This window comes from Apaloderma vittatum, unplaced genomic scaffold (genome assembly GCF_000703405.1).
Source record: "Apaloderma vittatum isolate BGI_N311 unplaced genomic scaffold, ASM70340v1 scaffold18728, whole genome shotgun sequence".
NCBI classification, from domain to species: Eukaryota; Metazoa; Chordata; class Aves; order Trogoniformes; family Trogonidae; genus Apaloderma; species Apaloderma vittatum.
The window spans coordinates 35647-54913 of record NW_009731482.1 but is presented as its reverse complement, the minus strand read 5'-3'; the positions used below and the strand labels follow the sequence as shown (position 1 = coordinate 54913).

General features: G+C 39.6%; 1 protein-coding gene across 1 annotated transcript in view; it reads left to right on the top strand.

Moving 5' to 3' along the window:
- LOC104278284 (monofunctional C1-tetrahydrofolate synthase, mitochondrial-like) overlaps positions 1-19267 on the top strand; it is a gene marked incomplete at both ends in the record, with an annotated part of 64948 nt that overhangs the window by 18895 nt on the left and 26786 nt on the right. The window contains 4 exons of the mRNA XM_009875209.1: positions 5101-5180; positions 5883-5980; positions 9400-9573; positions 18271-18407. Of these exons, the coding sequence (XP_009873511.1) occupies positions 5101-5180; positions 5883-5980; positions 9400-9573; positions 18271-18407 (489 nt within the window). The remainder of the gene's footprint in view (positions 1-5100; positions 5181-5882; positions 5981-9399; positions 9574-18270; positions 18408-19267) is intronic.

The following is a 19267-nucleotide window of genomic DNA, read 5'->3' as shown; positions in this document are numbered from 1 at the left end:
CTTGTTCAGCTGGCTGGCCATCAACACCCCCAGGTCCCTCTCTGCCTGGCAGCTCTCCAGCCACTCCTCCCCAAGCCTGTAGCGCTGCTGGGGGTTGTTGTGGCTGAAGTGCAGGACCCGGCGTTTGGTCTTATTGAAACTCATGCAATTGGCCTTGGCCCAGTGATCCAGCCTGTCTGGATCCCTCTGCAGAGCCTCCCTACCCTCAAGCAGATCGACACTTCCACCCAGCTTGGTGTCACCTGCAAACTTACTAAGTGTGCACCCTGTCCCCTCGTCCAAATCATTGATAAAAATGTTTAATGGGAGTGGCCCCAGTACTGAACCTTGGCGGATGCCATTCATGACCAGTGTCCAGATGGGATTATTCTGTGAATGAATAGGAAAACAAGGAAGCACATTGGTAGTGTGATTGGCTAATACGTTTTTCTTAGTCTATCACAAGTGTACTTATTCACATCTATTGATACAAAACTAGGGAAATGGACATAAGGCCAAGGAAAACTAATTATGTTGCTCTTAAACTAGGGATATTCTTTAAGAATAAATTAGGCAAACACTCTATGCAGAGCTAATGCAAGATCAGGCTCATAATAAAGCAGCTGCTGTTCCTATGCAAAGCATGGCCTTAGCAAGAGATTCCTTTCCTTGTCTTTTGTCATACCCTTTAGAATTGAACACACGCTGTGGGTGTAGGAGATCTGGGTTATTATTCGTTCAATTGTCTGAAGGCATTTGGGCATTCATCTTCTACCTCTCAGAAAAGTGCTCTGATCCTAATGAGGATCTCAGGGGTGGGTACCAAACCTCTTCCCTTGCCAATGTTGCACAAGTTGTCGATAAATAATGCATGTTTTCGTTTTCCTAGCCTATTGATTAGGAGACTCCTTGCATTTGTAATGCCCACTTGTTTTGCATAGGGATTGATATTTGTTAAGTAATTGTGTCTTAGAACAGATACTCAACCTACTAGTAACACAGATACTCTCCTGTAAAGGAGGAATGGGGAGAAAAGGAAGGCGGCAGAAAAGAGAGGATATGGTGGTACAGTAATATCACCTATGAATCATAGAATCATAGAACAATTCAGGTTGGAAAAGACCCTTGGGATCATTGAGTCCAACCATTAACCCTACACTACAAGTTCACCCCTAAACCATATCACCCAACACCCCATCTAAGCGACACTTAAACACATCCAGGGATGGCGACTCAACCACCTCCCTAGGCAGTCTGTTCCAGTGTCTGACCACTCTTTCCGTGAAGAATTTCTTCCTAATGTCCAGCCTAAACCTGCCCTGTTGCAACTTGAAACAATTCCCCCTGGTTCTGTCCCTAGTTACCTGTGAGAAGAGACCAGCACCAACCTCTCTACAATGTCCTTTCAAGTAATTGTAGAGCATCATGTGGTCCCCCCTCAGCCTTCTCTTTGCCAAACTGAACAGACCCAGCTCCCTCAATCGCTCCTCATAAGGTCTGTTCTCCAGGCCCTTCACCAGCTTTGTTGCCCTCCTCTGCACTCGCTCCAACACCTCGATATCCCAAAACTGAACACAATGCTCAGGGTGCGGCCTCACCAGTCTGTCCGGGTCCCTCTGTGGAGCCTTTCTACGCTCCAGCAGATCGACACTCTCTCCTGGCTAGGTGTCATCTGCAAACTTGCTGAGAGTGCACTCAATCACCTCATCAAGATCATTGATGAATACGTTAAACAGAAATAAAGAAGAAATAAGTTAAGATAAATAAGTTAAAAGGAATAAATAAATTAAAAGGAGTGACCTCTCCTTATTTTAATCCTTCTAAGCAGAAACCTCTCAGGTGTCAGATTCAGAGTAGAGGTGCAGGTCTATGAAGGCAGGATGGGAGTAAGCCAATCCTGGCAGCCTGAGCCGGCATCGCTTATGACTGAGATCTCCCAGCTCTGTTGCCCGCCTGGTGCAAGTCCTACTTTCAGATATCGTCACTCTTTCGATTGCAGAGGGAGTCTGGGTCTTCAGAGACCAGTTTAACTGCATGCCATGTCTTGAGACTAAAGTGTCTTCATGCCTTAGTTGCTCTGTAGAACTATAGATAATAATAGTGTTTCCCTTCTCTAAAAGAAAGCTGTTGGGAAAACTGCATTAAAACATTTGAGTGATGTTCACACACCACAGCAACATTCATACTTAAGGCAGGAAATGTAACATTTGGCATAAGCATGTAGATTTCTTTGCATTTTTCACGTTGTAGCAGTGGGCTGTGCTAAGTACAGCATTTCTGTGGAAAGGCAGCATGAGATTTTTAGCAAGATAATTTAAGTAGAATTATCTACCAATTGTTCATCTGCCTTTATGGGTGGGGTTTTTTTAAGATTGTCAGTGACTTGGAGGAACTCTGAGAGAATAGCAGAAATGCATTTTAGCAGCTTTAAAAAATGCTTGCCAGAAGGCTTACTAGAGAGGTACATGACACACAGGTATCTGTTTGACAGGAAGAATGCACTTAGTTTAATTGCGAGATATTTATTAAAAGCCTGTCATGGAGCAGTCATGACCTTGGAGAAAAACTGAATCTTATAACTGACTCTTCACTTTCAGTATGAGGTGGAATCTGGCTGAGGCGCTCGGAAATTGTTCTGGGTTTTTTCTTGCTTTATAAATGTCCAACTTAACATCTGTGGGGTCACAGGAGCTCAAAGAAGCCTGAAAGCAGTGATGGCCATGAAATAATTTTTATTCTTGCTAGATGATGGTTAGTTTTCTATCTTATGGAGGTACACATATAGTCCGACACACATGCATGTTTTAAAAGCACTCAAAATTTGCAGGGATATAGCTGAATTGGGCAGCTGTAATGATGTAAACAAGAAGAGTAGAACTAAAAGTCTTGCTCCAAAGTGACAGAATTATTTTTCAAGTAGTTTTTTGGTCTGATCAGAGATTTTAAAATTATCATAATTCTAAAGAGTTCTACAATTTCTAGCAGTGCAACGTCTTATTTTTCTGCACCTTGATTTTTGAATCAAGTGAGTGCTGGTGGTGTCTTGCAGAAAGATACTTCCTGAACAAAACTTTGGGATGCCAAAATTAATTGGGATTTAATGTCCAGCTCCTTTGGGGTCACTGGAAAACTGAAGGCCTGTGTGGTTTAAGTATGTTACTGGGAAATTCGACCATTTTCCCACCTCTACTCTATTCTAAGCTACCCGAGCAGACAGGTAGCACACAACAGCAACTCTCACCCATCTGCACAATAGGATACAAGTAGATGGGCCTTCATTTGGATGAGTCAGAGGAGGGAGCACAATGTCTGCAGTTCAGCTGATCTTCTGGCCATAATCCAAAGCAGAGAGTGCTATTACAGCCCCCATCTGGAAAATTTATCTTGAGAGAGCTGTTGCAATCCTGTGATTGTCTTGCTAGCTTGTGTGTGCATGACTTTCACCTCTAGCTTCGTCTTCACCCCTGTAAAAGCCTGATTCGTCATTTGTGGGGTGAGTGTGTAGCGTAGGCAGCCTGAGAGAAGTAGTTTACTGAAGGGAAATGTCTAATTCTGATACGTATTTATACACACGCTAGCTCTGCCCTGATAAAGAAGTCATATTGAGCCAAATAACATAAAAAGTCAAAATGTTTCTGTAAAGCACAGCTGTCTGAAAGGGGATTTTAAACTTCATTCTTTCTACTTCATTTGTCTCTTTGGCAGCTCTCCCAGCCTGGTCTCAAAGCAACAACAGTTGACTTATGACTGTGATAGACTGTTCAGTAAAACTCTTCTGTATGAATCTAAAACAGAGAATCTCCAGAAGAATATATTTCTGTTGTTGTTTTTTATTTAATGGCAAATGGTAATGCAAGTAGAAGACTTTTCAGACACTTTCTTAATTGGAGTATCAGGACTGTCACGTTCTGCTAGATTAACTTTGTGGCTGACATACAGACATGATGGTGAGAAAGTTTGAGAAAGGCTTAGAAAACGTACTGAATGAGGCTGAGGGTATCTGCAGAAGGGTCTCTTGCCCTCTTGGTGATGGTTGTGAGAGAGTGGGCTGGAGCTGGGCGCGGGCTGGTGAGGTGCTGGGCTGGCTCCTCTGCACCCCTCTGCCTGCCACTCTGGCCCCAGCCTGAAGTTTCCTTCCTTGCCCTGATACCACTGGGACTTGTGTGAGGCAACAGGAAAAGTTTTACGGTCAGTGCAGATGGGATGAGCAGAGTGAAACCTCGACCACGCCAGGGTTTGCACTTCAGTTTCCCTGTGGGGGAAAGGTTAAAGCTGTCAGCATACGATTGTTATTTTTTATTACATCTACACCCTTCGGAATGTGACTAGGGCCTTGATATGCCCATAGAGACTGGGATGTGAGTTTTGGAGAAATTATGTTCAGACAAAAGTCAGTAAGCAGCAACAGAAGAACAAGCCAGATGAAGGATTACAGGAAAATGACAAAACACTCTATTCAGTTAGGGTAGCTAATGTGTGATTACTGTATGATATGTTGCCACTAGAAACAAATATAACTGTCCCTAAAGTTAGAGTCACTCTGAATTGTGTAGACTCTTTAGAATATCTGCTTTTAGCGTCACATCGATGAAGATAATTTTTGCTGCTCCAAAGGTTTTGCATATCCAGATTCCAGGTTACAAATCCCGTTGGATAATAAACCTGTATAGCATTTTGTGATCATTTCATTATTCTTTCTTGCTGTAATGAATGTGTCTAAAAACACAGGTGTTCTGTTTAAAAATACGAAATAAATATGGCTTTTCAAATTCTCACCGCTGACTGGCTGCTTTTTTTTAAAAAAAAATCCAAAAGCAATTATTTAGATCCTGAAATTAATCTCTGCTTCTTTATTTTCTTTTTCAAGTATGTGTATGCTTCATCATCTGCGTGTTTACGTTTGTGTAATATACTTCAGAGCATACAGTTGCTCTCTGAATTTCACTTTATATTGATCCTCCTGGGGGATTTAATTGGATTAAAGAAGCCACTATAATTTTGTCAGTGACATTGTTAAATTTCAAGTCAACATTCAGAAATTTTTTGACATAGCTTTCAAATACACATGCTCCCACCCACAAAAGCTTTGTGATTTATTAATGCAATGGTTCTGTTTTACAGAGAAACACAACTCTGGTCAGCAAAACAGCCATGCTGCTGAAAACACTGTTGGTTCTCTTGCAATAGCAATGCGAATGCAGGTTAGTGTTAACTTCAGACATTGTAAATTTGTTGCTTATTCTGTAAGTTGTAGAAGTTGCTTCTACAGTTTAGATGTTAACTTTTGTCTTGCTCTTTTGAATATCTTACCTGCCTTCTATTTGTATAACAAGTCTTAGTTAGGGTGAGCTATGCCTGTTGCATTTAGTACAGAAAAGTAAATTAAAAATCAAACACATCATAATTCTGATGATTACAGTAAAGCTTTGGCAGAAGCACTTGTATCAATAGGCTGATGTTCCTTATTCTGTAAGAAGATTAATTACAGCCATGCAAGTTTTTGTGGAGTGATGGATGGAGGGTCCAAAAGTTTGGTTTGTGTGGAAGCAGCATGAGTCAGTGAACAATTTATTTCTTCCATCATTTTTAAGATGTGAGAGAAGAATAGTCATCCTTCATCTTATGAGAATACAATCTCCAAGTGCCTAATTAGAGACTTTTCTCAGTCACTTACATGTTAATGGTCTTGTTTCTTTTTGAAATGTGGACAAACAACAGGACAGTAATAGTGCAGTGGCTTTTCTTTCATCCTAAAACTGTGAAACAGGAAGATTTTTAAGTTTGGGGTTTTTTTGTTAGCCTTTGCTGTAGAACCTCTTTCAACATACTCTTGAGATCATTTGAAATTAGTGTTCAGCATTTATGATGCAGCTGGTGTGTGCTGTTTTCTTCTTTAAAACCAGAACATGGTGAAAAACATGGAGCGATGGATCCAGTCCCAGCAGTGCAGGAAGTGGGACCTCCGGTGCTTGAAATTGCAGCCCCGCTCCCCAGTGCCAAGGTAATAAGTTCTTTTTAAAATTTAAAAAAAAAAAAAAAAGAGTAGGCTAGTGTTCAATGTGACAACCTAAAAATGGTCCATGCCCAATTAATTTTTAGTCTGCTTAAGTAGACTACATGTTGTGCTGTTCTTTTGTGTGCCTCATTGTGACCATGTACTTCTGTTTCCTATAATTTTTCACTTTTATTATATGCAGTGGAGCCAAGCTTTGTTTAATGAAGACTTAAAGCTGGAAGGTTTCATTGAGGGAGGGACATGAAGCCTTGTGTAACATCAACAGAAATACAAAATACAAGAATTTTCTAATCACTAAACGATAATGTAGAAAGGTGTTTATGGATCTAGTTAAGGCCCAGTGGTTTCAATGGCATTTGATCTTATATTTATTTCCTTCCCTTGGTAGAAATACCTTCTTCTGCGTTAGCCTTTTAAATTCCTCTGTAGATATGAAAAGCAGGAAGCGTATTTATTCTCACAGCCAGAATCTTTTCAGCTAGTCTCTGTCATTCACTCCCCAAGGCCTGTGTCTGAGCTGCAAGGATTTTAGGCGTGCCTTGGAGGAAAGAGTTGAGAAAAAGTTTGGGGCTTTTTTGTATGTCTGCTCCTGAGCAACGCAGGTGCTGAAGACACCTGAGGTAGGAAGAAAGCCAGAGAGAGCTGAGACTGCTCAACATGGAGAAGAGAAGGCTCAGGAGGATCTTATCAATGTGTAGAAACACAATGTATATAAATATAAGGGCACAAAGGGTACGAAGAGAACAAAACCAGGGTCTTTTCAAGCGGTTCCCAGTGACAGGACCAGAGGCAATGGCCACAAACTGAAACACAGGAGATTCCCTCTGAACATCAGGAAACGCTTTTTTACTGTGAGCGTGAACAAGTGCTGGTACGTATTTCCCAAGGATATTGTGAGGTCTCCTTGCAGATGTTCAAAAGATGTCTAGATACGGTCCCAGAAAACTAATGGCCCTGGGTGTCCCTATGTGAGCAGCAGTGGTTGGACCAGACAACCTCCAGAGATCCCTCCCAACTTCAACTACTCTGTGAATCTGTAATTCCGAATGCTGCTGTTTTTGAAAAACTGTTTATAAGCTGTTTTTTACTGTTTTTGGAAAGCTGTAACAAAATGTTTTCTTTGATTCAATTTTCACTGTTTCTTACAACAGTTTAATGGGAATGGATGCAATTGTAATTAAAAACAGAGATGGCAAAAGAATGGGTTTTCTATTGCAACCGAGGGCACAAGAGGGAAGAAATGCTTGAGCTTTTCCTGCGCCGGCATGTAACATTTCTAGAATTAAAGCCTGAAAAATCTATCCTTAATTAAGAAAGTTAAAAGGTAGATTAAATCATCCTGAGTGTAATAGTGAAAAAACTCTTAGAAAAATTATTCCTAATCATCTTTATGACATTATATGTTCAGTACTTAAATATTTACGTAATTAATACATAATAGCATATAAGCAGTAATAGGATTTCCATCTATAGCTATAGCTTTATGTCTTTCTTTCTTCTCAATGTAAAATAGCTCATTAGATGGGAACCATCCTGCAATAAAATGCAATCTTACAGTAATACACCATGTTGTGTGGAAACAGACGTTTTCATTGAAAATGAGGCAAAGCTGCTTAAGCACTAAAACTAGGAACATCTGCTTTTTAAATTCTGTGAGATCTGGGTGTTAACTGAAGTATTTCCAAAGATTTTGGGAATGGAATGGAAGGTTTTCTTAAAAATACGCAGTTTAAGAAAGAAATTTCCAGCTTGCACAGGCTGAGTAGATGTAGAGCCTTTTCCTATCCTTTAAGTTTTACTATATTTTGTAGATTGGGACTTAGCATTTTCAGTGCTGGACTTCTCGCTTAAAATTTCTCATTAATGCAGAAGAACCACTGCTGCATTTTTCTAGCAATATTGTATAACGTAAATTAGGGAAAAATCCTGGTATTTCAGAGTTGTTGAACTAAAAGAGCTAGCTGCAAATGTAGACTTCTAAATGCTAGCTGTAATCAAATCTTTAATTTCTCGTGTTTTAGAAAACCCTTTTACCAGAAATAATGTGTAAACATTCCATATGTGTTGCTTAGCCCCAGTAGTAGTTAAGATATAAATGTAAATTCATTGTGAATTTATGCTTTATTTATAACTTTATTGCATGTATCAATGTACAATCTGGCATTTACAGTATTCTCAAAGAATTGCAGGCAATTAAGTTGGCACAACTTAATTGATCATTTGCTGGTAGATGCAGAACAGCCAAAGTCCACACAAAGTTGAGATCTGGCAGCAGTTCTCTGTTCATCTGTGGGTGTTTGAGGTCTTGCAGACTGTTTGAAAGTTCAGAACATAAGCTTTGATGCCATTGCCAGATTTTATCTTAAAAATATTGTAATCAACTGAAACTGCAGGAAGGAATTTAGGCTGGTTAGGCTGAAAGTAATTAATCTCTTAGCAGTTTTACAACTGACTTTTGTGGTGATGTGAGCAATTCAAAGCCCAAGGAGACAATTCCTCACATCTTGTGTGCTGGAGCCTGGACTATACTGCCACAGGAGCTTACACCTGCTAAATGCTTATATGGACAGAAGGGGCCACTGGCTCATGATCACAAACAAAAAAATCGGTGAAGGAGTATTAAATCGAAAGATCCCAGGTGGTCTAGGTCAGGAATTGCAGATACAATAGTGTCCCTCAGCCGACATCACCTCCCTTGAGGCACTCCTCCAGTCTGCTTGCTCCATGCTTGGTCTCTTGCCTCAACTGCCACCACAGTCCTTGCTGGAAATAGTTTGTGAGTTGACTGGACTTCTGTGCTGAGCCCTGTGCCTTATACTCCTGCTATGGGGCCATTTTCAATTTAGCTGTGTTTTAGAAGTGCCCGAGTTGATCTTCAAAGGCCTAGTTTCCTTTGGTGCCCTCACGGGGGGGTATTGAGGCCTAGCTTGCTTGGTGGTGTCCTCTGATGAAAGGCCCTACATGCGCAAGCATCAGGTTTAGCTAATGTGTTTATGTGACTGTTGGCCGAGGAATGTATGCACTTTTTAGTAAAGTGCATGTGCTGAAATATACTGGGAGGGAGGAGAAGAAAAACAGAACCAGAAATGTCCATTCCAGTGGGACATGCCTGAGCATCCAGCAGACACATATCTAGCCTGATATGAAAGCATTACGTAATATTTGGAATTTGATTAAACGAGAGAATTCTGTAAAATTGTAACAATTGACAAACACTGCATGTGATTTTCAATGTTATATTAGGTGTTAGCTAATATTTAGGTTTGGTTAATAAAATGTGAGAGAGGACTGAAAAACTGATTACAATAACCCCATTGTTGGAGTATTTGCTGTTGTTTTGTGCTCTGTCGTCGACCACCTAAGCTGAGAGAAATCTCCTGGCTCCTATTTGTTTTCTTTTCCAGTGATATTGAGATTTCCCGAGCACAGAGTCCAAAAGCTGTTGATGTACTTGCCAAGGAGATAGGATTGCTTACAGATGAAATTGAGATCTATGGCCAAACCAAAGCCAAAGTACGTTTGTCCCTGCTGGAAAGGTTAAAGGATCAACCAGATGGAAAATATGTTCTAGTTGCTGGGTAAGAATGCACAGTAATATCATTAATGTCCGCTCTTTCCACTCATATTAATATAAACATGCAGCTTACGTCTTTCTGATAGACTGCACAAATAAGAACCATGGATGTTTTTTGCCTGTATATTGGCTCACTTCTGAAAGTGAAGTAACACGAGTATTCGAAGTAACACAACTTCTCTTCCAAACTATTATTACTGAAGTAAATTTTATTTTATAAAAACTAGTCTGTTGTAAGCTTCTTAAATGTTATCTGTTGGTGTGTGGAGTTTTTCTTACTGCTTTATCAGAATTTTAAGTGCTTAACTTGAATATTGAAGTCAGCATGTATTGTGGCTGTTTATAAACAAACTTTAACAGAAGCTACATGCTAATCTGTTGATATTAACAATAAATACTTCTTTTATTGAAGAACTGATTATAAAGTTTAAAAAGCCATGTTTTTTTCTCTGAAATGTAGACATGTCTCCAGGCAGGCTTATCCTGCTTGCTGTTCCCACGATTACGGCAAATGCTACGCTCAGCAAGAATTACACGCTTCTTTTCTGAAGAGCTACGGGTTTTTTTCTGTGTTCAGTGATGCAGCAATTTTTCATTCACCTGGCTTGCTCAGTGGAAACTTTTTAATTGTGAACCAACATGAAGGTTTTCATTAATTTTTAAATTACAGTGCATCTTTTATATTCTGAATTAATCTATTTGTTTTCTTCGTTGTAAGTAAACACAGTCAGGTTCAAAATGCAGCTTTAGGCTGATCCGGAAGAAGGCGGTTGTTCCTAACTGCCTTGATCTACCAATTCCTTAGCTGGGGTAGTGTTTCACAAACTGTTTGCTTTACTACCTTTCTGTGGGGAAAACCTGGATTTCTGGCACTGAGATGTAGCCATTGTAGTCTGCGAAACTCGATGTTGCAAAGTTTAAGATAGACAAGTTATGAAGCTCTTTTCAAAACTGTGTCACAGAACTGCAGTGTATAAAGATGTTCCTGGAGGACGTTGGAACAGCTGGTTAACAGAAGGAGATAATAGCTGGTTTCCTTCGGTAGTTTTTTACTTCATATGTTGCTGCTTTGGAGAAAGAAAAGCAGACTCAGCATTTGGCTGAGTTTGAAGAAGGTTGCTACCATGTGCTTGCAGGTTCATGTTGTCAGCGCATCAGCTGGACATCGTGCTGCGGGCTGTGCCAGGCTTCTCTAGCAGCAGAGTCTCACAGAAGCAGAGGTTATCTGCAAATGTCTGGAGGTGGAAGATAGCATGACGCAAAGCCCCGTTCAGGTGGATTTTAGTTGAATGAGATTGTGCACAGCAATGCTTGTATTTCTTCACACTACTTGGTCTCCCAGTCTTCTTCCAGGAAGGTATCTCAAGCAATTGTCTGGATGTTGTTTTGTTGGCCCAGACAGAAGCATACATACATGTGGAAGAAATGGGGAAGTTTTGACTAGCAGGATGAAAAGCTGTCAACAAATAGAAAATTATATCTTCTTATGTTCATATAACATGTGAACTGTGTTTAAAAACAAATGGCTGGGTTTGGTATCTACACAACTTGAGTACATAGTATTTTGCTATTTGTAACTTCTTTGAAGTCATTGCATCTCGTGGGGTGAGTGCAAAGCCACATCTGTGGCCCGGGAGTGCCTGGGGAAGGTGGCTAAAATAGCAGGAATCTTCTCTTCTGAAAGAGTTCCAAATTTTTACTTGGAAATATTGTACATTTAAAATGCATATATAACTTGTGTTTATGTGTTCTCAGCTGTTCTCATTTGCTTAAATGACTGTGGCAGACAATGACTTTAAGTAAAGTGGGGAACTGCATCTGGTGGGGAAATGTTCAGTGCAATAAAAAAAAAATCACCTAAATGTGGAAATAGGGGGGTGATATAATATCCTTAGTTGTCTTCTTCATTCTTTCCCTGCCAAGGCAAGGTCAGCCAAAACCTGCCATTTGGATTATTATGTTTATTCATATTAACCAAAGGTGTTTAGAAGTTCTTTTAGAATGATGCAGTATAGATCTTCAGAATAAGTTTTCAGTGCTTCAAAGGAGACATTAGGATAGATTCTTATACTTCAGGATATTTGGTCTGATGGAAAGATTATTATGTATGATGGGAACTTCTCATATCTGAGGGGAGTGAAAAGTGTGTGTGTGTGTATATTCAACCAGCGGCAAAATCTCCAGCCTCAATCCATGATGCAGCCAGTAACATTTGTGCCTGTAATTCCATAATCAGGTTTAAATGTTTCAGGATGTCTAGGAATTGTAAATACTTGCTGCAAATGCTCTTCTAGTTTATTCCTATGTGCTAGAGCCCAAACTTTTTGTTCTGAATAGCAAAATGCAGCCAAATATAGCCTTTATCTCTAAGGATAGGTGTATTTTATGACTTTTCAAAAAGTTGCTACTAACTGGAATGTCTTTTTTGCACTTTCTGAATGTGCACAAATATGCTTAAATGCCTGCTCTAATACATACATTATATGCTGAAAAACTGCAGTTTGACTAATAGATCATGTCACCTCAGAATAGGATGAAGACTAAAGTTCTTCGTAACTTCCATTTTCTTCTGTAGGGAGCATTCTTTTCACTTTTTTTCATTCTCACTTTTTTTTTTCTTCCTGTGTGTGTTACTTATTATAGGGCACAGACACCCTGGGGTCAGAGCCTCACCCGTTATGGAGTAATCAGCACCTGGGCATCAACTGCCAGTATACAGGCTTTTCAGTGTGCTAAAAAAAAGTTACATTGCAGGATATGTTAACTCACTGCCTCCCATTCACCGCAAGCTGAGAGAATACAAATGAGCAAAGTGCCTGGGTGACCTTGTAGCTAAGTTTAATGCCTGGGGTAACCTAATCATGCAGTCAAGAAAGCAGACAGCATATCGATAAACACAATATGAAACTGCATCTAAAATTTGTTAGACTTTGTGTGTGTTCCAGTGTTTTGTTTTGAAATGCTCCAGTGCTGTGGCTTTTAACAAATAGTTCTGGAAGCTTGTTCCTTTCAAATATGCATAGGTATTTTAGGGGAGGAATAACACAATGTGAAAAAATGAATAAATATAATGCTGCTTTTAGTATGAGGTGTGCTGGATTTTGAATGCTGGAAAATTTAGTACTTTTCACCTGATGTTAATAGATTGTTTTGTGATGAACTACGTTTTTGGTAAGATAAAAATGGAGGAAAATGAATACTAACTTAACATCTGTGCAGGGTGTAGGATAGTAAATATCTTAGGGACAGAATTTTCAGATTACAATTGCATTTTACTTCTAGGGAGTATGTATTGGATTGTATTTCTGTTTGCTGTATTTCTTGAGCCACAGGGTGCTAAAAATAAAACCGATAAACACAGAAAAAATGCAAGGAAGAATGAGAGGGGAAAATATCACTGTGCTGATGCACAGAAACATCTGACAGTCCAAAGCAAAGTCGTGGTTAAGACAGTTTGTCATGTATGTGTCATGTCATTGCATACTCCTGATTTGGATTGGCTTGGATGGGTCTTCGTCAGCTTTTGAGAATTTGTAGCTGTGGATTCCGCAGTGTTCCTGGCTTTTTTCAGTCATTTTAGCTTCACAGTGATGACTCTGCTTTCGTAGCTGGAAGCTCGAGTCCCATTTTGAGGATGACTGCAATGTTGCTGTAATCTCACCTCGATGAAGTCGCGGGAGTTGTAATACTGCTGTGCTCAGAAATACATTTCCCACAGTTGTAATCCTGGATGAGAAATGTATGTGGATGAGGCTTTCATTTATGGGAGCTCGACTGCCCCTGCCCTCCGTAGCTAGGCTTCACAGGTTTCCATGTGGATCACAGGAATGGTCAACTCATTAAAGTCTTTGAAATTGCTGATACTGATGAGTTGAAGATAGGAAATTTGAAAGAGCAGAATTGTCACATATCCAGTAAAGTTCTCGCTGGAGTCGCAGCGGCTGGGGTAGCTGTGAGGAGGTTACAGCTGGTGCAGTGTATCATCTCACTGTTCGTTTATTTTCTCTTTGGGAGACCTCATGTAGCTTTCCCACAGAAACAGCTCCACTGTAAGCTAATGTGATGTATAACAAACAAACAAAAAGTCTGCATATTCTTATCTTTGTTTTGATATACATCAAGAGAGAAGGCTTTCCAATGTTATGGAAAACTTGCTTTGCCAAGGAGCTGGTGACCGCTTGGTAGGTGGCAAAGTGAGAACTTTAAGGAGGAAAATTATTGTGGAGTTTCTGTGTTTGGATTGAAAGCATATTAAAGACATTTAGAGAATAATGCCAATGGGTGTAAAAGTCTCTTGAAGTTCATTGAAATTTACTGTATTTTAAAAGGAGGGGTTTTTTTTCCTAGATTTGCATAAGGTCAAAACACAGCATTGCACAACTGAGCTAAAGTTAGCCATTGGCGGTTGTAATTTTATACTCATACGAGCAAGTGACCTAAGTTGCAAGAGTGTAGGCTCAGTAGTGTAGCCAGCAAAAACATCTTGATGTTCACAAAACAGCTTAAGTGGATTATTTATTTATAAAAACTGATCAGAGTAGACCAGGTACAAAAGAGAAGATATTTTAAATGAACTTTCTAAGAAAATGATTGGAATAGAAATTTCTTTTTATTTCAGACACTTTTTAATTTTTTTTTTTCTTTGATCTGGGTCCTGTAACTATTGACACAATTAAATAACTGTTTAGCTCTCAAGGGTTATTCTGTAGTGTCTAGGCTGCTACTGAGCCTCTGAGAATCAAAGATCTCCTGCCAGGGTGTCTCATGTGAGATGAGTCAAGGATAGGTAAGTGAATCTCCTTCTCTGGAGATACTGAAACCCACCTGGGTGCAATCCTGTGTATTATGCTCTGGGCAATCCTGCTTTGCTGGGGAGCTTGGGCTAGATGATCTCTGGAGGACCCTTCCAACTCCGAGCGAATGTGATTCTGTGAATTGTCCAGACCAGTCTGGCTTCACTGAACAGTATGATTTGCAGAGTCCCCACATTTTGTTAGTTTTTTTAGTTGGAAAGAGACTGAAAAGTCAGGTTCCTGGTTTTGACTTCTCAGGGGTTTGTGCCTATTACCTGCTGCAGTGGGCAGGATTTTTGGGAAGGTGTCACCCAAGTGCTGTAGATGGTTTATGGAAGTCCGGTTGCTGGTTTTCTTCCTCTGTCACAGCTGCCTTGAGACCTTTTGAGCCTTTAGATCTTCATCTGAGTAATTGTAGTTCCAGGAAAACTAAGGATCACAGGGCTTCTCGGAAAGGAGAGAACAGATTAAAATGAACAAACCCATCTGAGGAACACATTGAAAATGTAGGCTGTTAAAGCCAAGCAGATGATAAAATCAGGGTGCTGTCTGCAAAGACGTGTCCATTTATTACTATAAAACGTTGTGTACCTGCATGAGCACATGTGTGAAAATAAGCTTGCTCTAGTACATTTTGCTGGGTGGAGGGTGATTCTCCCAGAGTGCTGTGTTCTCATTGGGAATGTGGCTGGTGAAGAGTATGATTGCACTGGAAATTCAGTAGCAGTGAGATCTGTTCCTCCCAGTTTGATCAATGAGCAGTGGTGTGTTTTTCTTTTTGTTCTCTGGTAAAAGGTTTTTCTCATAGAAAATTCTCAGTGCTTTCTGACTCATTTTACGTAGTCATTTTAGAATAAGCCAGCTGGACTACCAGAGCATTTTAGTGATGTGGTGGTTGATTGTGTGTATCTTCTGCAAAAAGTAGATAGTATTCTTCTTGCAACTACCAGCATGCCTTCTGGTTACGCATTTGTCAATTCCAGTTCCTTTCCTCTACTGGAAAGTATGCTGCATCTTTGATTCTGAGTTGCTGGGTTTCATAAAAGCTGTAAGGAGCCCCTGTGCTGCAGTGCATGCCAGCTCCGCCTGCTGCCATATTTTGAGCTACACTTGAGTAAATAACCTAATGAAGGTGTCTCTGAATTCTGTCGAATGTGAACCTCGTGTGTCCAATGTTCAAAAATAGAGATAACCACTGACAGGAAGCACTGCAAATACCAATTGTTCTGTCAGCAGCGCAGCTGTTGTGCACACTGAGCTTCTGGGGGCTTGTGGGAAGTCCTTTACTGGTAACTTCTAGTAAACAGTTACAGGTGTCTTTTTCATAGCAGAGTAAACTGCCTTTTGATTTTGGTTGGGTGGATGGATGTGGGGGTTTTTTTTGTTTTCTTGTTGTTTTTGAAATAACTAACAGCTTTAAGAGTTAATCTTGTTAAGTTTAAATGAGTGCAGTGATGCCTCAAGTTTTCTTTTATACTTTTTTCATCTGACTTTAATGCATAGGAATAGGAGGATGAGTTTAGGGCAATAGACAAAAGTGAACGAGATAGTAGGAGAACCATGCTAATAGTGATTGGAATAGATTTTGGGCAACTGGTGTTAGAACAGTCGTCAGGAGGGTGATACTGGTAGTGCAAGTGAGTTAACCTAGCTGTGGTGCTCTGAAAGAAGCATCTGTAAAAAGTAAGGATCCTGAGACAAATCGGTAGAAATAGTGGTGGGTAAAACAGAAACTATCATTGTAGCAACAGTAAAACCCAGCAGGCTTGCTGTGGTGACAATGCAGAGATTAAAAAGTATCCGTTCTTCTAGGAGCTAGGAACATAAAAGAAATGTAGTAGCATTCTGTGCTCCTGAGGTAGTCAGAAGGAAAAAAAGTGTGGAAAAAAAGCAACAGGGACCAAAATGGCTTTTGAGAATAGATCAAATGGATTCTTCTTAGGATCTAAATCTCTGTAAGTCTCTCACCTTTTGTTGGCTACACATAGGTATTTGGCTAAAACTTTGTGAATGCCCGTCTAAGTCAAGGGAGCGCAGTTCTAGGAAGGCAAGATGATGAGCTAGACTGGACAGTTATTGATGATGCTTTTAGAATTTGATGGTTGCGAAACATGACATTATAAACAAGGGAAAAAATTACTTGAAAAATGCCCAAATTAAGTAACGTGTAATACATGGTCATAGTTCAAAGCTATCAGCAGAGAAAATACTATTTCTGAAGTGTCAGGGAGTCTCTTATAGATGTACTAAACCCGACTGATTTTGCTGAAATTTGAGTTAAAACAGTACTTTTCTAAATAGGAAAATTCTTTCCTATGACAGAATAGAAGATATTAATTTGGCTTGCCTCCTACTGCCTAAATTTTTCCAGACATATCTAAAAAAGGCTTTTTTTTTTTCCAACAGAAAGCCCAGGATCCAATGATGACATAAAATATAGATTTGTGACAAATCAATGTTTTTCATGTGTTTATGTTTTGTGGGATGAGGAAAGGTGTTTCTCAGTCTGTGCGCTGAGCTGAATCTTAAAAGCAAGGAGAGAATATGGATGTCACCTTGCATTTTACAACTTTACTAATGACTTTATTCCATTTGAGTTGTGATCTGAGGATAGCAATATCTTGGGAAAATTACTAGTTGGGAAAAGAAGTGTTTCTAGTAAGAACTAGATGTTTTAGCTCAAGTTTGAAAGTCATAGGATAAGGGTTCCTCTTTGACTAGGATGCGTGTGCATGCTTGTATTTCCTTGGGAATTAACATTAGTTCTTAATGTCATCTTCACTAAGGTACTTACTTCTCTGCAGGCAGTGAAGGCAGCAAATATATGAATGATTATACTTTGCCAAACAGTAGGACGTGTGTGAGGGATGAGAGTGGAAGAAGGACTAGCGCTTTTCTTCTTTTGCCAGTCAGAAGGGGAAGTGTCATGCCTGAAATGAATCATTTGAATGCATCTTGGAGTTTTGAGATGTGTTCCTACATTAAGGGGGCAAAAGGAAAAAAAAGAGAAAAAAAACCCAGCACCTCTAACTTTTAACCTGGTTCATAAACAAACTGACCTTGAAAGTAGGGAGGACATCACCTAAACTGAAGTATTCCTCATTCACGGAAGACTGGTGAAGTTCTCTGCTAGCAAAATCAGTTTCATTAAAGGGAAGAGAAGAGAGTCTTTTCGTGGAGTCTTTTACAGTCTCTGATTCTGAATGTCTAAAATTCTCTCCTGAGTCTAGATGTGGGAGTTGTAGCATGAGATTTTTGAGCTTTTGTATGGGAGATTGGACTGTGGTTGTAATTGTCTTTCATCACCCTTAAATCTGCAAAAATATAATGAAATATAAGTGTAAAACAAATCATGTTCAGGTGAATATAGTGATTTTTGTGTTCTGTTTGTTTTTTTTAAAGCAGCTGGTCTGTCATTGTTGAGGATTATAATGACATGGAAACTGGGGAGGGGTAGATGAGCTCTACAAACAAAAGTGTTGGTTATTTAACTTAAAATGTTCTATTATTCAAAGTTTGAGCAGTGGGAATAAAGCATCTCATGCATTACTACAGAATAGTATTAATACATGCTTAGAGTATCTTGATGGATGGTTTGTTAGTGAAACTTTTGTGCTGTAATAAAAATGTCTAAATTCAATATATTCTTTTTAGAACTTTTGCCAAAACAATCTTCTCTTTTTCTGCTATCATAGTAAATTGCTTAAATAGAAGACACATGTATATTAGCATTCCAGCTTGAGCTTGGGGTTTAACATTGTGGCAGTATTTTTGTCAAGATAAAATAATCTTATTGAAATTTGCTGTACAAATATTCTTCATTGAAATCAAAAGCTGTAAGTTCTGATATCCTTAGCCAGGCTAACATCAGCAAAGAATTTGAGTAATCTTTTTTCTTGTTTTGCTAGAATAACCCCTACACCCCTAGGAGAGGGGAAAAGCACAGTCACAATTGGTCTTGTTCAAGCACTTACTGCACACCTTCACATTAATTCCTTTGCCTGCCTGAGACAGCCTTCTCAAGGACCTACTTTTGGAGTTAAAGGTACATAATATTTCCAGACTCTGTGACCTCTCTCAGATTGAAAGGAAATGCTGCTTTTTTCTTTTTTCTTTTTTTTTTTTCATTTTTTAAGTCCTTAGTTACTTCACTAGCTCAGTGGATTTTCTGAATGGTAGCATATTGGATTTTTTTATAACTATATAACTAATAGATAAAGGTTTCTTGCACACATCTTCTCATGCAAGGTTCCTATATATGTTTATGTACTTAACGTGTATTGATAATGAAGGTAAAGACCAAACATAATGAAAGGAACAGGGATGTGTTAGCCAGGAGGAGTTTTGTGTGAGTATGCACCATTCCAGCCACTCCTCTTGCTTCGACAAATCTCTAAAGATGTCTCTAACCATTACTGTTTAATTCTTCCTTGAGAAGGGGTCTTAAATGCGCTAGTATTGATTGGAAATATCCAAGCTAAGGAAGTTGGCAGTGATGCATAGGGTTCAGCTGTGTCTGCTCATAAATTTGGCTGGGTCTGAACCTCTTCTTTCTGTTCTGAGTTGTCACCCCTAATGGTGGGCTGCTGCCTTTTTGCCTAGAAACCCTTTAAGAGCCTGAGGGCCAGGTAAGAGCCAGAGTTCAAGCCTGTTTTCAATGCTGATAGGAAGTAATGCAATCTCTTTTTTTTACCATTTCTCAGCTGAGATTGGTGCCTAACTGGGCAAACATTCCCCATCTGCTCTACTTTGCTTTGCTGAAGTTTAAGTTAACAAGTTTGATTTCAGCTGGAAGGCTCCTGGTCCTTGGTGCTTCTCAGCCAAGACTGGTGCATGTGAGTGCTTTAATCCCTCCACTCAACTTGTGCATAGCCTGTAGCAAATTCCTTTGCCTGTACCCTGAGA